This window comes from Ranitomeya imitator, chromosome 3, assembly GCF_032444005.1.
Source record: "Ranitomeya imitator isolate aRanImi1 chromosome 3, aRanImi1.pri, whole genome shotgun sequence".
Lineage (NCBI taxonomy): Eukaryota > Metazoa > Chordata > Amphibia > Anura > Dendrobatidae > Ranitomeya > Ranitomeya imitator.
In genome coordinates, this window is record NC_091284.1 from 371571498 (window position 1) to 371591839 (window position 20342).

At 45.1% G+C, this 20342-nt stretch overlaps 2 protein-coding genes across 3 annotated transcripts in view; one reads left to right on the forward strand and one right to left on the reverse strand.

The window, feature by feature from the left end:
• Positions 1 to 11080, reverse strand: part of DNALI1 (dynein axonemal light intermediate chain 1) — a 57286-nt gene extending 46206 nt beyond the window's left edge. The window contains exon 1 of the mRNA XM_069756911.1: positions 10872 to 11080. Coding sequence (XP_069613012.1) covers positions 10872 to 10952 — 81 coding nt within the window. The 5' untranslated portion in view covers positions 10953 to 11080. The remainder of the gene's footprint in view (positions 1 to 10871) is intronic.
• A 244-nt stretch (positions 11081 to 11324) lies between these two features.
• Positions 11325 to 20342, forward strand: part of CDCA8 (cell division cycle associated 8) — a 44086-nt gene continuing 35068 nt past the window's right edge. Inside the window, exons 1-4 of one of the 2 annotated variants that reach the window (XM_069756912.1) lie at positions 11325 to 11401; positions 13026 to 13139; positions 14252 to 14380; positions 20128 to 20168. In XM_069756912.1, the coding sequence (XP_069613013.1) occupies positions 13043 to 13139; positions 14252 to 14380; positions 20128 to 20168 (267 nt within the window). In that variant the 5' untranslated portion in view covers positions 11325 to 11401; positions 13026 to 13042. Of the gene's footprint in view, positions 11694 to 13025; positions 13140 to 14251; positions 14381 to 20127; positions 20169 to 20342 lie in introns of both variants that reach the window. The other variant, XM_069756913.1, reaches the window with a different exon arrangement.

A 20342-nucleotide genomic window follows, 5' to 3' on the forward strand; every position in this document is an offset into this window, starting at 1 on the left:
TTTTTCCTGTATCCTCATGGGTTAAGTTTTTCCTGTATTCTTATAGGTTAAGAACTGTGAACGTGTTCTTATGCTGATTGGTTGAAGTATAATTTCTATGACTATGAAAAGTCAGACAATAAACAGGGGCCCAGAGATCTGCTCGATCCCCCACACAGAGGCACGAGTCTCCGTCTGGTCATTTTTAGTTGCCGGCAACGCCCTGTAGATTAATCTGGAAATCACTGAGTCAACCGTGAAGGATCACTTTAGATCCTCCCTCAACAGCTTGGCGCCCGAAAACGTGGGGCCCCAACCAGGAACGCCTCTGCCCCCCGGAGGACAACCAGACAAAGGACCCTCGGAGCGGACACAGGCACTGGAAAATTGGGACTGATCATCCCCCACAACAACCATGGTAAGTTGGCAGTTATACTGTCCAGACTGACCGTTTGGTGTGGTTTTCCTGTGTTTGTTGCTGCAAAGAGGATCTGAGGTTTGTCCCCGAAGGTGGGTGATTTTTGGGTGGAATCATATAGAGGTGTAGTTCCGTTGGGAGCCCAGTGCTCGAACCGTACCTCATAAGGGACGGACACCCCGGATTGACCAGTGATGTAATTCTCTTTATAGTCAAAATATCCTGAATTCCTGATCATTGTTAGAATCAGGCGCGGTGAGGTGATCGAAGATTGGGTAGGATACGTAACTCAGGAATATATAGAAGTATACAATATATATATATCCAGAGGTATTCGGAGGGAATGTCTAAGACGCCCTCCTCCTTTCACTGAGTACCGTGTTTTTGGGTTGTCCCAGCGGGGGACAGAGAGACCCAGTGGAACAAAAGGTAAAGGCCTCTCGGTATTGTGCACAACTAGGTAAGGATATTTAGCTCTAAAGGAGAATCATGTTTCCATGGAAGTAAGAGAAGACTTTGAATTTGTGTGTTGAATCTGATATTGTTAGCCCAAAGATGGGGAAAATATTCTCAATCATTGGTTTTTCTAAGGTGGTCTGGTTTTTTATATGAATTGTGTAATGAAGGTTTTGTAGAAATTAATTAAGTCTGAGAACTGCTGTATTCCGTCTCTGTGTGAAATTTGGGATGGGAGGGGTCAAACATCTGCGCTATTGCTTTCTTTTGTGTTGAGGAATGCTGTGATGTTCTTATCTGTTCTGTGTTTCTGGTATGGAGGGGTCGAGTCGCTGCGTCCTCTCGGAATTTTCTATCCTTGTGTTGTGTAGTATGTGCAATAGTACAATGTTGTATTGAATTAGAAAGAAATATCGTAAGTTAAAGTTGGAATTTGAAAGTGAAAGAATTGTGCCTATTTTAGAAGAAAACATGTAAGAGATTGTTTGGTTATCAGTGTACGTGATTGAAAGATTGGTAAAAGATTCACCTGCTTCAAGTTGAGTGGTTGATATATAGTAAATTAAGGATTAACAGAGAAAGTGAATTCGGATCTGTTTTTGTTACGTTGAAAAAAAAAGGAAAGTTGTGTATTACTATGACAAAAAAACTGGATGTTTGTGGTACAGGAAGGAACTGAGAAAGTGACTGAGATTAATGTGTTGGGAAAGCAAACAATAAGAAATTTGGTACAGGGGGGCTCCCTGCTAGATGATAAGGTCCCTCCCCAGGAAATTAAGCCTCTTCTCCCGACTGTAAGCCCTATGCCCCTTAACCCCAAAGCTCCAATATATCCTGGGTTGTCAAAACTTAGTGCACCCCCACCCTATAATCCTGCCGGGTGGATTTGTGATGTGTGCGGAGTTACTAATTCTCAGTGGAGACAGGTCTGTTACAATTGTGAAGGAAGAAGACCCGGAGTTGTAGCCCCCACCTTTCCCTTGCTAAACGCTGACGGCACTTATTATCAGCCACCGCCAGCACCAGTCCCTGGTATGCTTAGTATTGCTAGTGGTTATGAGTATCCACCCCCTCCTACTTTAGTTACACGATTCAAAAATACCCCCCATGGTTTTCTATAGACAAATAGCAGCGAATCGAGAGATTTATTCCACTCCCTGGAGAGATCTGTTACACTTATTCCATGTGAAGGCTGGAGAGGGGTATTTTCCAATTATTGAGGGTGGCATGATGTATAACCTGGACGGGGGAACCTATGAGAGTGATGTTGATTTCTGTAATGCTTTAAAGGTTTGGGCACAAGATAGACGAGCGGACCACGCTACCTCCCTCACAGATGTCACACAGGACAAGGGGGAGACTGCCGAGAAGTTCTATGGGCGTCTTATGGTAGTACTTAAAGATTTGGGGTTTTCACTGTATAATAAAGCCCATTCACACTTTTTTGCAGTAGCTTTGATGTCCGGCCTTAAATCTGAATTGAAAGAGGCAATAATGTCAATGAGACCCGATACTGAGACTTCCATTCTGGACGATGCATTGAAAAAAAAAAAAAGTAGTACAAAGTTTCTAGAAGAACTTAACCCATTCTGTATCAGCAGCTGCGCTCTGTAGCCCCCACCGCAGCTTCAAGGAGCAGGACCGGCAGCTTCAAGGACACAGCTCGTTCCTTATCAGTGGCCCACTAGACTTCAGCTCCAGCCCCCCTCCCTTACACAAATCCAGTGTCATATTCCAATATCCATTTTAACCCTGTGTCTGGAAATCTCCCTCGCCATGTTAATTCTCAGGTAGTGTAAGACAGATACAGGAGTATTATCCCTGGAAGCCCTCTGACTAGCTAGCTATGCTAAAATAATTGGCTGACACTGAGAACAAACCTTTCCCATTTTACAGACAAAGATAATATGATGGACGTATAAGTGCACCTGAGCAGACCTAGAGAGTTGGTGAGCCAAGATGATGGTCAGATGGTCCTTACGTTATATAACCCCTATGCAGATGAATATAATGAGATGTGTATCCTACACGCCCTTTCCCAATCAGTTTGCAAAAGAAATATGTGTCTTTAACCCTGTCAGTTAGAATATGCCTATGTCACGTTGCTTCAGTATGTGGATAATCTTTTGTTGTGTGCACAGACAGAGCAGGAAGCCATTGTTGCCACTGTTAGTTTTCGCAAGTATCTGGCAGATCTGAACTGTCGGGTTTCGGCCTCGAAACTTCGGTTCTGCCTTGGTCAAGTGATATTTTTGGGTCACTGTCTCCTTCAGGGTGCCAGACACCTCACTGAAGAAAGAAAAATAGCCGTCAGCTCCCTTCCATTTCCAAAAGATGAGACTGCGCTCCAGCGTTTTCTTGGACTATGTACTTATTGTTGTCAGTGAATACCGGACGCATCCCGCATAATGCTACCTCTCTACAATGCCCTGAAAGACGGTTCAAGATATGGTGATGATTTTGGCAGATTCCACACCGGATAAGCTGTTACTACGGAAGACACTGTAGTGCACGGAGCTGCACTCCCTCCCTCCCTCCCTGTCAGGACAAGAAGCAGAACTTCAGGATCTGTCTACTGCATGTGTTCTGGCCAAAGACAGGCGGGCTAATATATACACGGACTCACAGTATGCATTTGGTATTGCTCATGATTTCGGAGCCCTATGGGCCAATCGAGGGTTTGTTACTACCGCCGGGACTCAGTGAAGAATGTTGAAGCTGTTAAAACCCTCATGGACTCAATCGAATTACCTACCCAGGTGGCCATTATCAAAGTTAAGGAGCATGGTACTATGGAACAGGCCACAGACTGTTGGTAACGCCTGTGCGGATATGCAAGCAAAAGCCGCTGCTCTTCTGCCCGTTGAACAGACCATACCAGCTATGGTGACCACACGCTTTCAGCGTAAACAGTTACAAGAAACACTGACTCTACAGGAACCTGATGATCTATGCCAGACTGAGGTTTTCTGCCGGACCCCGCGAGACCGCTTAATGACGATGCAGAGAATGTTTCCAAAGGAAGAAGTGAAGCAGTGGAAGCTGATGGAGCACGTATGGACAATGGTCGCTGGAAAAAGGACCAACTTGTGTGTCTCCCTAAGCGGATGTACCCTGCTATTGCCAGGTGGGCGCATGGGCCCACACATCGAGGTATCTGTCAGACCTGCAATCCCGGTCAACTTCAACGTGTAACCCCGAAGCATCTTGCTAAGCCCGACTATCCTTTCCAAAGGCTCCAGGTGGACCACATCACGTTGCCTAAGTCTGGAAGGTATGAATATTGTCTGGTGGTTGTCGACATGTTCTCCAGTTGGCCAGAAGTATTCCGCGTTACCAACGTGACTGCAAAGACCACAGCAAAGAAACTGGTGATGGAAGTTATATGCAGATATGGTGTTCCAGAAGTTGTTGAAAGTGACCAATGCTCATGTGTATCAGGAGGTTCTGACAATGCTTGGATCCACTGTAGCCGTCCATATTCCGTACTATCCACAATCTAGTGGGAAAGTTAAGAGGCTGAACGGCACACTGAAGGGACAATTGACCAAAATGATGCAGGAGACTACGGCTCCATGGCCAGGGCTCTTACACATTCATACTACCCCTATTGCAAAATATGGCCTGTCCCCATATGAGATATTGTTTGGTGCTAGGTCCTCAGTTACAAATTTCCAGTCTCAGTAGTTATCAGAAGAAACTGTCCGTGCTGTTCAATATGTTATTCAGCTTAGTAAAAATGTTGCTAACACCCATGTTTTAGTTTCTTCTTTCCTTCCAGATTCAGCAGAAACCGACAATTGTCACAATTTGAAGCCTGGTGGTTTTATGGTCGTGAAAAGCTATGTCAGAAGACACGGACTAGAACCCTTGTATGATGGTCCCTACCAAGTTCTCATTATTTCTATGTCAGTAAAGCTGGAAGGAAGGCCTTCGTGGATCCACGTGTCGCAGTGCAAGCTGGTCAAACAGACTAGTAGCAAATAAGGGGACATGATGTTTTGGTTTTTCGTATTTCCATATAATAATATTGATAACCGAATGGGACAGCCTAAATTCTCCAACATCCTTGAATAATAAGTTTGTACAATATCATGAAAGATTAGTAGTACAGATGGGTATAGCCAATAAAATTGTCAGTTATACAAATGTGGGATAAATTGGTTAGGGCCACAGATTATCCAGATGATCAAATTTGGGATATATTGGATATACTTAATACCACTGCCTGTGTTATGAATCTGTTGAAGGGTTTAAAGCCCACTGATTGCTCAGATTATGTCCCACTAATTCATGAAGCACCTAAACTAAAGGTCCCAGGGGGGATAACCGTATTAGCTGATAATTATACCTGCTATAATTCCCACGACACTACAGGTACACCAGTAGGGGTCTTCGAGACAGGTTTCTGTAAAGAGAACAGTTCCCTGGATTCTGACTTGCTAGCTAATCATACACAGTATATGTACGACATTTATTGGTTATGTGGAGATGGTAAGCTCCGTCCTAGGTTGCCTAATGCCTGGACAGGTCAATGTACCCTTGTTAAACTAGCTGTGCAGTTCAAGATTTTACCTTGGGATCCGGAGACACCTGATGAATATACCAGAAAGAGGAGAAGTCTCGATCAGCTCAACATGAGTTATGAAGAAAATCCATTGATATATGTCGATGGCATTGGAGTGCCAAGGGGGGGTGCCTGACCAATTTAAAGCCCAGAACTAGATCTATGCTAGCTTTGCTTCTATAATCCCACAGGTGCAGATTAATAAAAACGTTGATTGGATCAATTACATATATTACAGTGAACAAAGGTTTGTCAATTTTACCTGTGATGCTTTCCAAGGTATAGTTGAGGAGTTGAGCCCTAACACTAGAATGACCCTCCAAAACCGACTAGCCCTTGATATGATCTTAGCTGAGAAAGGAGGAGTCTGTGGGATGGTGGGAGAGGAGTGTTGTACCTATATCCCTCAGAACTCTGGGGTAAATGGAAAAACCATGATAGCCCTTAAAAAGATAAATGGGTTAGCAGCAGAATTAAAAACTAATGTTGGAGTAGACATATCTTTCTTTTCCGGCTGGTTGGGTGGGCTCAAAGGATTCTTTCAACAAGCTTGTCTAGTACTGATTGCCCTTCTTGTAGTTGGATCGATAATCCTCTGTTGTGTTATTCCCCTGTATAAAAAAGTTATCACTGAGGCAACTCCGACTGGCACCTTCCTCAACCAAGAAGTAGACTCACCAGAGTATGATGGCACTGATCCAGGGGAGATCCCCAAGTACGTCCCCCTCAAGAAGATAGACAATACCTTTTACTCTCAGATGATGCTAAGAGATTTAGTTTAGGGACAGCGGGAGAACTCTATGTGAAGCTAGTGAAGGGTTCAGCTGCCTGGAGGCCTCTCACAAGGGGAGAGCTTCTGAGGTGTCTGGATGAAGAAATCCACCTCCCCTTTCCCCATCACATGGACAGTCTCGAAGGATCTTTCTTTTTAGGGAAAAACTTAGTGTTTAGGGGGGATTGTCAAGTTGAAAATATATATCTTTATACTCTTTTGTACTTTTATATATTCTTATGCTGTGAAACAATAAGTTTTTCCCCTTATGTTTGCTAATGCAAATTTAACTGTATTCAAGATGGCTGCCAGTATTCACATAAAGGTACCGTCACACTAGACGATATCGCTAGCGATCCGTGACGTTGCAGCGTCCTCGCTAGCGATATCGTCCAGTGTGACAGGCAGCAGCGATCAGGCCCCTGCTGTGCTGTCGCTGGTCGGGGAAGAAAGTCCAGAACTTTATTTGGTCGCTGGACTCCCCGCAGACATCGCTGAATCGGCGTGTGTGACACCGATTCAGCGATGTCTTCACTGGTAACCAGGGTAAACATCGGGTAACTAAGTGCAGGGCCGCGCTTAGTAACCCGATGTTTACCCTGGTTACCATCCTAAAAGTAAAAAAAACAAACAGTACATACTTACCTACAGCCGTCTGTCCTCCAGCGCTGTGCTCTGCACTCCTCCTGCACTGACTGTGAGCGTCGGTCAGCCGGAAAGCAGAGCGGTGACGTCACCGCTCTGCTTTCCGGCCGCTGTGCTCACACAGACAGTACAGGAGGAGTGCAGAGCACAGCGCTGGAGGACAGAGGCTGTAGGTAAGTATGTACTATTTGTTTTTTTTCCTTTTAGGATGGTAACCAGGGTAAACATCGGGTTACTAAGCGCGGCCCTGCGCTTAGTTACCCGATGTTTACCCTGGTTACCGGCATCGTTGGTCGCTGGAGAGCGGTCTGTGTGACAGCTCTCCAGCGACCAAACAGCGACGCTGCAGCGATCCGGATCGTTGTCGGTATCGCTGCAGCGTCGCTAAGTGTGACGGTACCTTAAGTTAGAAGATATTCAAAGACTCAGAGATTAATATGATAAAGACAATGACCGTAATAAGGGCAGTTGGTGGGCAGACACCTTCTCCTTTCTTAATCCAGCCAATTGGTTTGAGGGACTTGCGGCTGGATAGCTGGAATCTTACAAAGTTTGTTACATATCGCTGCCTTTATCCTTGTCATTTATGTAATACTAAAACTTGTTTTTTGGTGTATTTCTGTATGTATTAGGAAATTCTGCACTAAGACAACTAATGATGAAACCAAAAGCGTTGCCACCCCTGCTCTTCTCTACACCGATTTTACAAAGTTACCTGATGAAGATGTTGAAGCCAAGCGCATGGCTATCTTCAAAAGATCCCAACTACTGTTATCAATAATTGTTATTCATAAATTCTAGTATACAGGGGGGACGGGTACGCCGCAACAGCCATGGCTGGTAACATGGCACCAGTCATGTGAAGACCAGTACCCCTCGAGCTTATAGCTTGGGATAGTACCTCTGATGCTGGACATTAGTTAACAAAATTTATCTAGGGGGGAATGTGAAGGAACAAATTATGAAAGATTCTCCATTTTGTGCTTTGACTCCATTTTGTTGTTGGTTAAAGATAAATTCTGTTATTTACTTAGGTAGAAGGTTACAGCTGCTATGAAATAATTCTGTCCTGTTTCTCACGAAGATAACATTTTGTTATTCAGCTAGTCTATGCTTCATAATTGGTATAAAGACCTTGAGTATTCTAACTCGAGTGAGCCAGATGAGAGACTCGTGGGGGTATCGCTATACAAGACTGAGGCATCTGTTAATATGTTTTTCTATGCCAAAAAGACATGACCATATCTTTAGTTTCCATTTTTCCTGTATCCTCATGGGTTAAGTTTTTCCTGTATTCTTATAGGTTAAGAACTGTGAACGTGTTCTTATGCTGATTGGTTGAAGTATAATTTCTATGACTATGAAAAGTCAGACAATAAACAGGGGCCCAGAGATCTGCTCGATCCCCCACACAGAGGCACGAGTCTCCGTCTGGTCATTTTCAGTTGCCGGCAACGCCCTGTAGATTAATCTGGAAATCACTGAGTCAACCGTGAAGGATCACTTTAGATCCTCCCTCAACAACTCTACGTAGAAACTCATGTTAAAATGGTATTTAAACCGGATTGTATTTTGATGAATATCGGATGTCATTCAGATGCTCGGTGGGAAAAATCATATTGTACTTGCAAGAGAATTGCATGACACTCATCCTACTTTTCTGGACCGATGTCGGACTGTTTTTTTTCTTTATGATAAATATGGATATGAGCCCTAAGTTGGAACTATCATCCTTTCTTCATTTTAACTAATTTCCCTTTATAGCCAGTACATGCACGTCCAGAACTGCTCTTCTGTGCAAGATTACTTTAAAAAAGTCTCTGGAGACCTGCTCTTCATAGCTGTTTGCTAGACCCGGTGCCTATGCATCTAGGTGACAGACAACCATGACCATGAGCCACACATCATGGGCCTTCAAGTCATGTGTCACCCAAGACACAGGTTGGGGACCCCTGCGCTATGCCATAAATGTCTGATAGATGTTGGTCCTACCACTCGGATAGTGACATACTCAGGCATGTCTTCTCCATACACTTGTATAGGAGTTCTTAAAATTGGTGAACAAGTGCTTAGTACATTTCAGAATTCCCATACAAATGTCTGCAGAGATGCACGGCCCACTGACAGGGCACACAATGCCATCCCCTGCTCAAGACCGGCACAGGGCTTACAATATCATGTAAAGAAGCCATACATGTCCAGAATGGCACAATGCCTTTATAGAAAGCCTTGGTGATGTGACCACTTCGCTGCCCTGCAACCAACTGGAGCTAATGTTTCTGGGTCCTGCACAAGTGGGTGGCACCACGCACCTTGCCATGCCTACTGTTGTATGGAGCTTTACAAAGAGACTGCAGTTACCAGTGGGCCATCATGAGAGAGAGAAAGAGAGAGAAAAAAATTCCCATTGACTTTGCATTGGGTTTCGTGTTTCGGTCGATCCCCGACTTTTCGCCATAATCGGCCGATTTCACTCGACTTTAGAGATAGTCGGGTTTCGCGAAACCTGACTCGACCCTAAAAAAGTAAAAGTCGCTCAACCCTACATGTAACATGTCACTGGCCACTCACCCAGAGGCGTATCTATAGTGGGGGCAAAGGTTGCTGTTGCATCAGGGCCTTGGAACCTAGAGGGGATTAAAAAGGTCCCTTTCATCCATATGAGAAGATCAATACTAATAAACACCCATTATAGTTGGGGTGCATACGAGATCAGTGCTAATAAATACACATTATTATCAAGGGTCCTGTGGGAGATTTTGTATTGGGCCAGGGACCTATATGAGGAGATCGGTGCTAATAAAAAACGTCTTACTACTGGGGGTCCTTTTGGAGATTTTACATTGGGGGTCAGGGACCCATATGCGATTAGTACTAATAAATATGGGTTACTATTGGGGGTCTTTTTGGAGATTTTACATTGGGGGTCAGGGACCCATATGAGATCAGTGCTAATAAATACGCGTTATTATCGAGGGTCCTGTGGGAGATTTTGCATTGGGGGCCAGGGACCTATATGAATGAGATCAGTACTAATAAATACGCGTTATTGCCGGGGTCCTGTGGGAGATTTTGCATTGGGGGCCAGGGACCTATATGAGATCAGTACTAATAAATAAGCGTTATTGCCGGGGTCCTGTGGGAGATGTTGCACTGGGGGCCAGGGACCCATATGCGATTAGTACTAATAAATACGCGTTATTGCCGGGGTCCTGTGGGAGATGTTGTATTGGGGGCCAGGGACCCATATGAGATCAGTACTAATAAATACGCGTTATTACCGGGGTCCTGTGGGAGATTTTGCATTGGGGGCCAGGGACCTATATGAGATCAGTACTAATAAATAAGCGTTATTGCCGGGGTCCTGTGGGAGATGTTGCACTGGGGGTCAGGGACCCATATGCGATTAGTACTAATAAATACGCGTTATTGCCGGGGTCCTGTGGGAGATGTTGTATTGGGGGCCAGGGACCCATATGAGATCAGTACTAATAAATACGCGTTATTGCCGGGGTCCTGTGGGAGATTTTGTATTGGGGGCCAGGGACCCATATGAGATCAGTACTCATAAATACGCGTTATTACCGGGGTCCTGTGGGAGATTTTACATTGGGGGCCAGGGACCTATATGAGATCAGTACTCATAAATACGCGTTATTACCGGGGTCCTGTGGGAGACTTTACATTGGGGGCCAGGGACCTATATGAGATCAGTGCTCATAAATATGCGTTATTGCCGGGTTCCTGTGGGAGATGTTGTATTGGGGGTCAGGGACCCATGAGATCAGTACTAATAAATACGTGTTATTACCGGGGTTCTGTGGGAGATTTTGTATTGGGGGCCAGGGACCTATATGAGATCAGTACTAATAAATACGCGTTATTACCGGTGTCCTGTGGGAGATTTTGCATTGCAGCTGTTACCCCACTCATCACCCCCAACCCTGATGCTCCTGTAATTGATCACTATGGTCGGCTCCCTGCTCCCTCAGTGGCCATCTTGCCCCTCAGTTGGGGGTGCCGGGGTCACTTACTTTCGGTGACTTCCTCTCTGTGTTTCTGCTGATGAGCACCGGGTTGTCATACTTCAGGAGGGAATCTGCAGGGGGAATCATGGTGACCAGAGTGGAGAGCTGGGGTCACACAGAGCGATCACTGTCTCTATGTACAGCCGTCTCCAAGACAACAGGACGCCTTCCACCAGGCACGCACTGAGCATGCGCTCATTTGTCCCTCGGAGACGCGGCAGTTACAGTATAGTGCCTTCCAAGTTACAGCCATATCCAATACAGTGACCTGCAGCTATTCTCATTCAGGCCATATAACTAACTTACCACCGACGTTTAGGCTGAAGGCGGGGGCGCAACGTATAAGCCGTGGTTGGCAGGCCATAGACGTGCGCCAATCACAACATGGCGGAATCCTTACTCCTATTGGCTTAGAGCAGAGTGCGGCCTCTGGTGCCCACGTGACGTATTTGAAGGCAGCGATTGGTTGTGCGCTGGCGGCGCCTGAGTTTGAATGTGTTCTGTTGGTTTCCGGTTTTGCTGAACGGCTCGGTGAGGTGAGATCCCGGGGTTAGCGGGGGATATACTCAGTACGGGGCTCGGAAGCACACGACGTCGTCGTGTGCCCGTTATTTAGGTCTTGAGTGGACGTCCAGTATGGTCGCGTAGCGCCATGCCCCATACTCGCCCCGGGGCCGGCCTATGCTGGTGTAGGAGGCACGGGGCCGTGTAGCGCTCTGCCCCCCCTGTGCTGTGTGGCCCCCCGGGCTCTTCCCATAGGGGGGGTCGGTGCTTATAGAGACGAGAGACTGCAGTGTCCTGGTTATTTCCATCTGCCCCATTCTCCAGGTAACTTTCCTTTTGGCTTTGTTTCTTGTTCATTGCCAAGGAGACCGACCACCGCTGCTCTGACCAGCATGAGTTGCCTGACACTCCCTTTCTGTATATGTAAGCCTGACCGCTGCATACAATCACAGGCTGCAGCAGTCCTCTGACTCCCATAGTAGGCATCGCTTTGGGAGCAGCCTGCGACGGACCCTCCAGAAGGGGCTATGCAATCAGGTTTTATGCTGCGTGGTTTGTGCCTTTTCACAGGCATGGATGCACGGAGCGCCCACTCCAGCGTGTTTGTGGTGGTCTTCAGTGCTAAGCTCCTGCCTGACCATAAGCCAGAGGTGACGATCACACGCTCTGTGTGAGTCTATGGGAACCAGGCGCTCCTAGAGTTGCATGGCTCACTACAGCCAACACAGGAGCCATCCGGCAGGTCACCTGGAGCGCTCCCGATAATCAGCTGTCCGGCGCTGCATGGGTCGCGGCTGTTTGACAGTCACAGCACATCCATGGAGAGCCTGTGTGTTCTGCTACATCTGAATGTTCGCCTCCAGTAGGCATATATGCACAAAAACGATTCCCAATAGATGACACGGTGATTGTCGGCACCATTGTAGTCAATGGACCCATTCGACACATACACCTGAATCCAGTTTTGCAAGGCGTTCGGATGCAAGCCCCGATGGGTCCACCGAACATAGCCAAGAACGCAGTGTGAAAACGCCCTTAGATCGAACTACCCCTTTAAGTTTGGAAGCATTGCTCTGAAGCTGGCCTGGAGTGTGGCGCTAGCTCCTAATCCTTCCAGGCTGCAGAGGAAAGCTGTGTCTGAGAGCGGACCAGCGGCATGGCAGTGCTGCTGGCCTCAACTGTCAGTCATGCAGAAATCAGGGAGACTGGGGGGCACCATTCAATATTACATGTTGGCATATACGTTATCTTCCAGGAAACTGAAGATCAGAAAGGTTTCATCCAAGATGCCTGTACATTCTCGGCCTTTGTGGCACATGTTGGCCACTGATCCACACTCGTTAGTTTGTTGCCTTTATAGAATGAAATCTGCTGAATGCGGTATATCAGGGATGTAATTTCACTTTAAATTCCCTATATTGCTGTTTTCTGGTCTCCTGCCAGTGTTTAGTAACAAGTCACGTAAGGAATTCCCTCACTGATGTCGGTGCAGGTGCCAACGCACATCACGGCTCACTACGGCAATGTTTCCTGTGCCCATGGAAGTGTGCCTGCAGACTTTCTCAGAGTCCTTCCCTCTTACTAATGTCAGGATGAAAATCAATGTTCATATTTGTAAAACTCAAGAGACTCAATTCCTTTTACAATCATTCTTAGGCATCTTCGTAATCAACATGGCCCCAGGAAGGAAAAGAGCCAACCGTGGACAAAAGACTCGCGCTATGAAAAATGAAAAGCTGGCTTCCTTCATTAAAGATTTTGACAGCCAAGGTAAGGATGTGGGGAGATGTTCCAGATCACTTACAGCTGTATGTAACCCCAGAGGTCAGGCGCTAGGAGCCGGATACCATTCTGCCATGGCACATTGGGAACTGAGCAAGGATAAAGTTTTTTTTGTTAGTTTTTAATCTTACCCTTCCCCAGAAGCCGCAGTTACCATTGGGGTATGCCCGCTATTGCAGCTCACACCTGTTTACATAGATAGGGATTGGCAAAAGGAGCAGACACAAGCCACAAATGCAGATACAGAAATGACATTCTACCCATGACTTACTGGCGTTTTTTAGTTTTGTTATGGCCACTTAGTCATTCAGCAATGAATTGTGTGTTCTGGAGGTTTATTGCTCTTTGCCCGGTGTGCAGCTACCTGTGGCACCAATACAACTTAGAGGGGACCTGTCACTAGATGTGTGCTGCCTAATTCACCGCACCATGAATTGGAGCCTGGCTGTGCGATTACAGCCAGGAATATATTACTTTGAATTCTCTGATATTTAGGGAAACGATAGTTAAAAAAACAAACTCCTGGTTGATTGACAAGTTTGTCCTTTGTGTGCAAGAAGGGAGAGACCTGTCAATCAACTGGAGTAGTGCAGTTAGAAGTGGACCTAGGCCTACATCAGACTAGTCCGGTCTCTATAGTCCCCAGCCAGCTCTTAAAAACGACATTTTCTGTAATGTTCTGTACATTTCAGAGTAAGGTCTCCAATACAGATCCTTAGATCTTTGGCCGCAGGTCGTGGACTGGCCATGGGTCTCCTATGAGGATGGCACGCTAGGGTCAGAAGTGGAGTAAGCTGTCATGTTCCGGTTGGGAGACCCACAGCCAGTCCGAGATCGGACTAATTTGCACGGACATCTACATGAACACTAAGACATACCTGGCTGCAGTCGTGGAGTCAGGCTCTAATTCCTGCTGCTGAGGTTCGGGCGGCATTAATCGACTGACGGGTTCCCTCAGGCTTGCAATCGAAAAGAGGCTTCAGGAAGAAGGTGTGCTGCTTTAAATTCCCTATTTGGTCATTTCCACTCCCAGTCTTGTGACATTCTGTGCTGGAAACCAGTCTAAAAAATTCTGTTGGTTTTTTGTTTTTTCCTTACAGTCAAGACGATAGTAGAAGAATTGAAAGCCGACGTTGTGAGAAATCTGAAGGAAGTTGATAGCTTGTACAATATTGAGCTCATCAAGCTCCCCGTAGCTGTCAGAGAAATGCGCTGGGTTGATTTCTTCGGTAAGACCGAGTTATTGTGATTTATCTCACTGGATGTTCAGTCTTTGTGTTACTGTGATTCTTGTAGGGGAAGACATTAACAATTGAGTCTTCTGAATCTAAATCATAGAATTCTAACTATAAATAGTAATTTTCTCAGAACTTCTTGGAATAGCTGGTGATGTATGTCCTGGGGAACACTTCTATCCTCTGATGCATTTGGATTTTAGCCTTTGAATGGTCATGGCTGAAATCAACGATATGGGACAACACAGCATGCTATATCCCCAGCATTGCTTGCCACAGTATCTGGTTCTCCTTCCTTTTTTGCTCAAAGCATGGAACTGAGATTTTCTAAGGCTAGGTTCACATTGCGTTAGTACAATCCGTTTAGCGCATACGCTAACGGAATGCGCTAACGCAATGTCCAAAAAGTGATCGCGTTTGGCGATTCCCGCTAGCGCAGATGCCCGATCTGCGATAGCGAAGAACAGACCCTGAACGCTGCAAGCAGCGTTCGAGGTCCATCCGAAAATAACGGGACATCGCTGACGCATGCCAAAAATGGCATACGTTAGCGATCCGTTAGCACATTGCGGTCAATGGGTGCGCTAACGGATCCGTTACATAGCGTTAATTTTGACAATTGCGCCATGTAACGGATTCTGTTAGCGGACACCCACTAACGCAATGTGAACCTAGCCTTAACCATGATTCATAATACTATTAAAATCTGCAACGTGTGCACATGGATGTGTTCATGTGAATGATGAGTACGGTATTTGTGTGTCAGGCCTGCTGTGCATATCTCCTGTGGGGTGGGTTTGCATACTGCTGTGTGTACTTGGTATTGCAGCCCACCTTAGTCATTCCTAATTGTACAGGTAAATGATGAAGAGGCCCCAGCACGTGCCAAATTGCCGTGTCCCTTTCACATAGCTGATTGGCACAGATATTGAGCATTAAACCCCACAAACCTGATTACCTATCCTTATGAAAGATTATCAGTACTATCATTCCCTTTACAGTTTTGTCAAGATTCAGATTTACTTGTTGGAATATCAATCTATCATTGCTGCCATGAGTGGCCTCAACTGCAATCATGTACATTTGTGGCCAAAAGTATTGACACCCCTGCAATTCTGTCAGATAATACTCAGTTTCTTCCTGAAAATGATTGCAAACACAAATTCTTTATCTTCATTTAATTTGTCTTAAATGAAAAAACACAAAAAGAATTGTCCTAAAGCCAAATTGGATATAATTCCACACTAAACATAAAAAGGGGGTGGACAAAAGTATTGGCACTGTTCGAAAAATCATGTGATACTTCTCTAATTTGTGTAATTAACAGCACCTGTAACTTACCTGTGGCACCTAACAGGTGTTGGCAATAACTAAATCACACTTGCAGCCAGTTGACATGGATTAAAGTTGACTCAACCTCTGTCCTGTGTCCTTGTGTGTACCACATTGAGCATGGAGAAAAGAAAGAATGCCAAAGAACTGTCTGAGGACTTGAGAAACCAAATTGTGAGGAAGCATGAGCAATCTCAAGGCTACAAGTCCATCTCCAAAGACCTGAATGTTCCTGTGTCTACCATGCGCAGTGTCATCAAGAAGTTTAAAGCCCATGGCACTGTGGCTAACCTCCCTTGATGTGGACGTAAAAGAAAAATTGACAAGAGATTTCAACGCAAGATTGTGCAGATGTTGGATAAAAAACCTCGACTAACATCCAAACAAGTTCAAGCTGCCCTGCAGTCCGAGGGTACAACAGTGTCAACCCGTACTATCTGTCGGCGTCTGAATGAAAAGGGACTGTATGGTAGGAGACCCAGGAAGACCCCACTTCTTACCCCGAGACATAAAAAAGCCAGGCTGGAGTTTGCCAAAACGTACCTGAAAAAGCCTAAAACGTTTTGGAAGAATGTTCTCTGGTCAGATGAGACAAAAGTAGAGCTTTTTGGGCAAAGGCATCAACATACAGTTTACAGGAGAAAAAAGTAGGAATTAGTCCTACCGGTAATAGTGTTTCCAGGAGTCCATCATGACAGCAGCACCAGGAGGTTGTCCTTCTTATCCTTGATAGGGACAGGAAACACAGAAGAGGTTAAATAGCCCCTCCCCACCTCCACCCCTCAGTGATTTTTTTTTTTTTTTTTTTCAAGTACCACACCAGGATGGATGCAACTCTATTTTATTGAAATTCCTCTCTACACATGTTTACATCACATATCAGACAGGAACTCAGGGGAGGGTATATAAGGGTTGCTGTCATGATGGACTCCTGGAAACACTATTACTGGTAGGACTAATTCCTACTTTCCAGGATGTCCCTCCTGACAGCACCACCAGGAGAAATACCAAATAACTCCTATTTTTTAGGGCGGGATTACAGCTTAGAGGACTTTCCTCCCAAATGTAGTCTGTTGGTTTACTGTTACATCTAATTTATAATGTCTACAGAAAGTATTTGACCTCGACCATGTTGCAGCTTTGCATATTTGGTCCATAGAAGCCCCAGCGCTTTCTGCCCATGAGGCTGAGATTCCTCTCAGCAAATGTGCCTTGAGGCTTTCTGGAGGGGTTCTCCCTGCTGAGATGTAGGCTGCCGTGATGGTAGACTTAATCAAGCTAGCTAGAGTAGCTTTGGATGCTTTCTTCCCTTTATTTCTTCCGGCCATCTGGGTGAAGAGGTTGGAGTCAATTCCCCAATCATTTGTGATCTTTAAGTAGTGTAGAATTGTCCTTTTGACATGTAAAGCGTGAAGAGACCGCTCTTTGACATTACTGAAGTTTTGGCAGAATGTAGGCAGAACAATTTCTTGACTTGTATGGAAGGCAGAGACTACTTTAGGAAGGAACCCGGGGTCTAGTTTAAGGATGATACAATCATCCTGGATCTTTAAGTATGGATCTTTAATGGATAAAGATTGGATCTCACCGATACGTCGCGCTGAAGTTACTGCCACTATGAAGAGAGCTTTAAAGGTTACAGCTCTTAAATCTGCTTGAGCTAGTGGCTCATATGGTTCCTTACAGAGTTCATTCAAGACCTGGGATCCCAGGGAGGCACTGAACTGCGCCTCTGTGTCTGTCCCTGATAGGGACAGGAAAAACACTGAGGGGTGGAGGTGGGGAGGGGCTATTTAACCTCTTCTGTGTTTCCTGTCCCTATCAAGGATAAGTAGGACAACCTCCTGGTGGTGCTGTCAGGAGGGACGTCCTGGAAAAGAGGCATTCAAAGAAAAGAACACTGTCCCTACAGTCAAACTTGGCGGAGGTTCCCTGATGTTTTGGGGTTGCTTTGCTGCCTCTGGCACTGGACTGCTTGACCGTGTGCATGGCATTATGAAGTCTGAAGACTACCAACAAATTTTGCAGCATAATGTAGGGCCCAGTGTGAGAAAGCTGGGTCTCCCTCAGAGGTCATGGGTCTTCCAGCAGGACAATTACCCAAAACACACTTCAAAAAGCACTAGAAAATGGTTTGAGAGAAAGCACTGGAGACTTCTAAGGTGGCCAGCAATGAGTCCAGACCTGAATCCCATAGAACGCCTGTGGGGAGATCTAAAAATGGCAGTTTGGAGAAGGCACCCTTCAAATATCAGGGACCTGGAGCAGTTTGCCAAAGAAGAATGGTCTAAAATTCCAGCAGAGCATTGTAAGAAACTCATTGATGGTTACCGGAAGTGGTTGGTCGCAGTTATTTTAGCTAAAGGTTGTGCAACCAAGTATTAAGCTGAGGGTGCCAAAACTTTTGTCTGGCCCATTTTTGGAGTTTTGTGTGAAATGATCAATGTTTTGCTTTTTGCTTCATTCTCTTGTGTTTTTTCATTTAAGACAAATTAAATGAAGAGAATACCAAAGAATTTGTGATTGCAATCATTTTCAGGAAGAAACTGAGTATTATCTGACAGAATTGCCAGGGTGTCAATACTTTTGGCCATAACTGTATTAGATAGTTGATATCTTCCCAATTCCTAGGAGTGTGACTGCCATGGCACCCAACAATCCCGAGAACAGTTGCTCAGAAGAGCCACAGATAAATGGAGCATTGGTCGAAACTTCATTCTAATAGGAGTGCGTAAGACCAGGCAAGTGCAGCAGTAGACAGTCTCTGGCGTTCAAGGGAATCTGTCAGCACGATTCTACATCCCAAACTATATGTGCATGTAGCACTCTGAAAGACAAGTCGATTAATATCTTTGTGGTCAGTCCATTCCTCCATTACTGAGAAATGAATATACAAATGAAGCTGAAGGACTATGGTAGATCGGAAGGGAATAGAGCTGGAGTGACAGAAGCTTTTGAACTACCAAAGTACTTCAGCTTCACTTCTATATCAATTCAAACACTGATTTCTCTGTAACATAGGAATGGACTGGACATTTAAAGATATTGCCGGACTTGAATTTCAAAGAGCTACATGTACATATAAATGGATTTGGGGGTGAAATCCTGCTGACACATATTCTTTTGTAAGTGTATGTGCCCACGATCAGTAATTGCCGCGGGTTGGACGCTGCATACATATGCAGTGTTGATCCCGCAAAAACACAGTTGGGACAGCATAGTGGATGGGATTTTTAGAAATTCCATGTCCACTATGCTTACATAGCCACGTGCAGATCACCCACCGAAACTGACATGCCACTAGTCTTTCAAGACAGCATCATGTCAATTTTTCTTGCAGATACGCTGGTCTCCACAATCAAAATTACATCAATCAAATGTATTGAACACAGTAAATCCGCATGGTTCTGTAAACACATGCGGATTTACCTGCGTTCAATAGAAGGCAGCGCTTTGGACTTGGTGAACAAGTGCTGCCAGTTCTGGACCATGGGCACCCGGCCTAAGAGTAAATGGAGTGGCAGTGCGCATGATCGATCAGCCTGGGCTCTTCAGAGTCCTGTTTTTTGGGGATCGTTGGGCCATGGCGGTGGAACTCCCAGCAATCGGAAAGTTATCCTCTGTCCTGTTGATGGGGTATCATATTTAAACTTGAGTCCCCCTTTAAGATCACTATAATCTTGCAATGTAAATGGAATGAGCATTAACTAATCTGTGCAGTGTAAACAGGATGCTGGTCACCTGATGACCAGCCAAACGCTCGTCCAGGAGAAATTAACCTTGCTGCTGCTGCTCAACAGATCATGTTTTTTTGGAAGCACATTGTTCTGTGCAAATTGGACCTGTGCTGAGAACAATGACAGTCTATACACTTTGATTATTACAGATCTCTCAGTGCACATACTACGGTCTGCCTGTGTAAGCAGGTTATTTAACAATCAGCTTCAATTCATTACTGCAGGTCACATGGCATAAACCCACCTTTAGGTGTGTTGACGTTCATGACATGCTTTCGTATTCGCATTTGATGTTATCACTTTAAGGGATTGTCTCTTAAACAGCCTACATCACCAATTTCCCCTCTAATTACAGGAATGAGTTTCCTAAATTTCCCTGTGGATGGGCGTTAGCATCTCCCATGCTTACTACAGTTCCATTCACAAATTGGTTTCCATTCACACGTGGGGTCCTGTTCTCTGGAGCCGTGTGGGATTTAATTGCCTTGTTCCCAGTGATCATAAATTATCTTCTATGGTACATGACTAATGTTTAAAGGGCAACCCCCATTATACACCAGAGTCACACTCTTGACCATATAGTCATATACATGTTAGGCATCATGTGATAAAGTTTAGTAAGATAGTCTTATCCTGCTTTTCTAATGTAGCCTTAACTTTTTTTTTTTCCAGCAAAAGGAGGCAGCATAAAGGCTTTAAATGCGGCTGCAATGGTAAGTGAAGTTCAAAGTGCAACTGAGACATGACTTGTGATTTCTTTCTTACTTCACCCAGTGGGTGGATGCAATACAACAGTTCGGTATGCTTCCATTCTTTATTGTATACTGTATATTGTCACTACCAGTACTTGGGCATAATTGAACATTTATTTATAGCATGGCATAAGA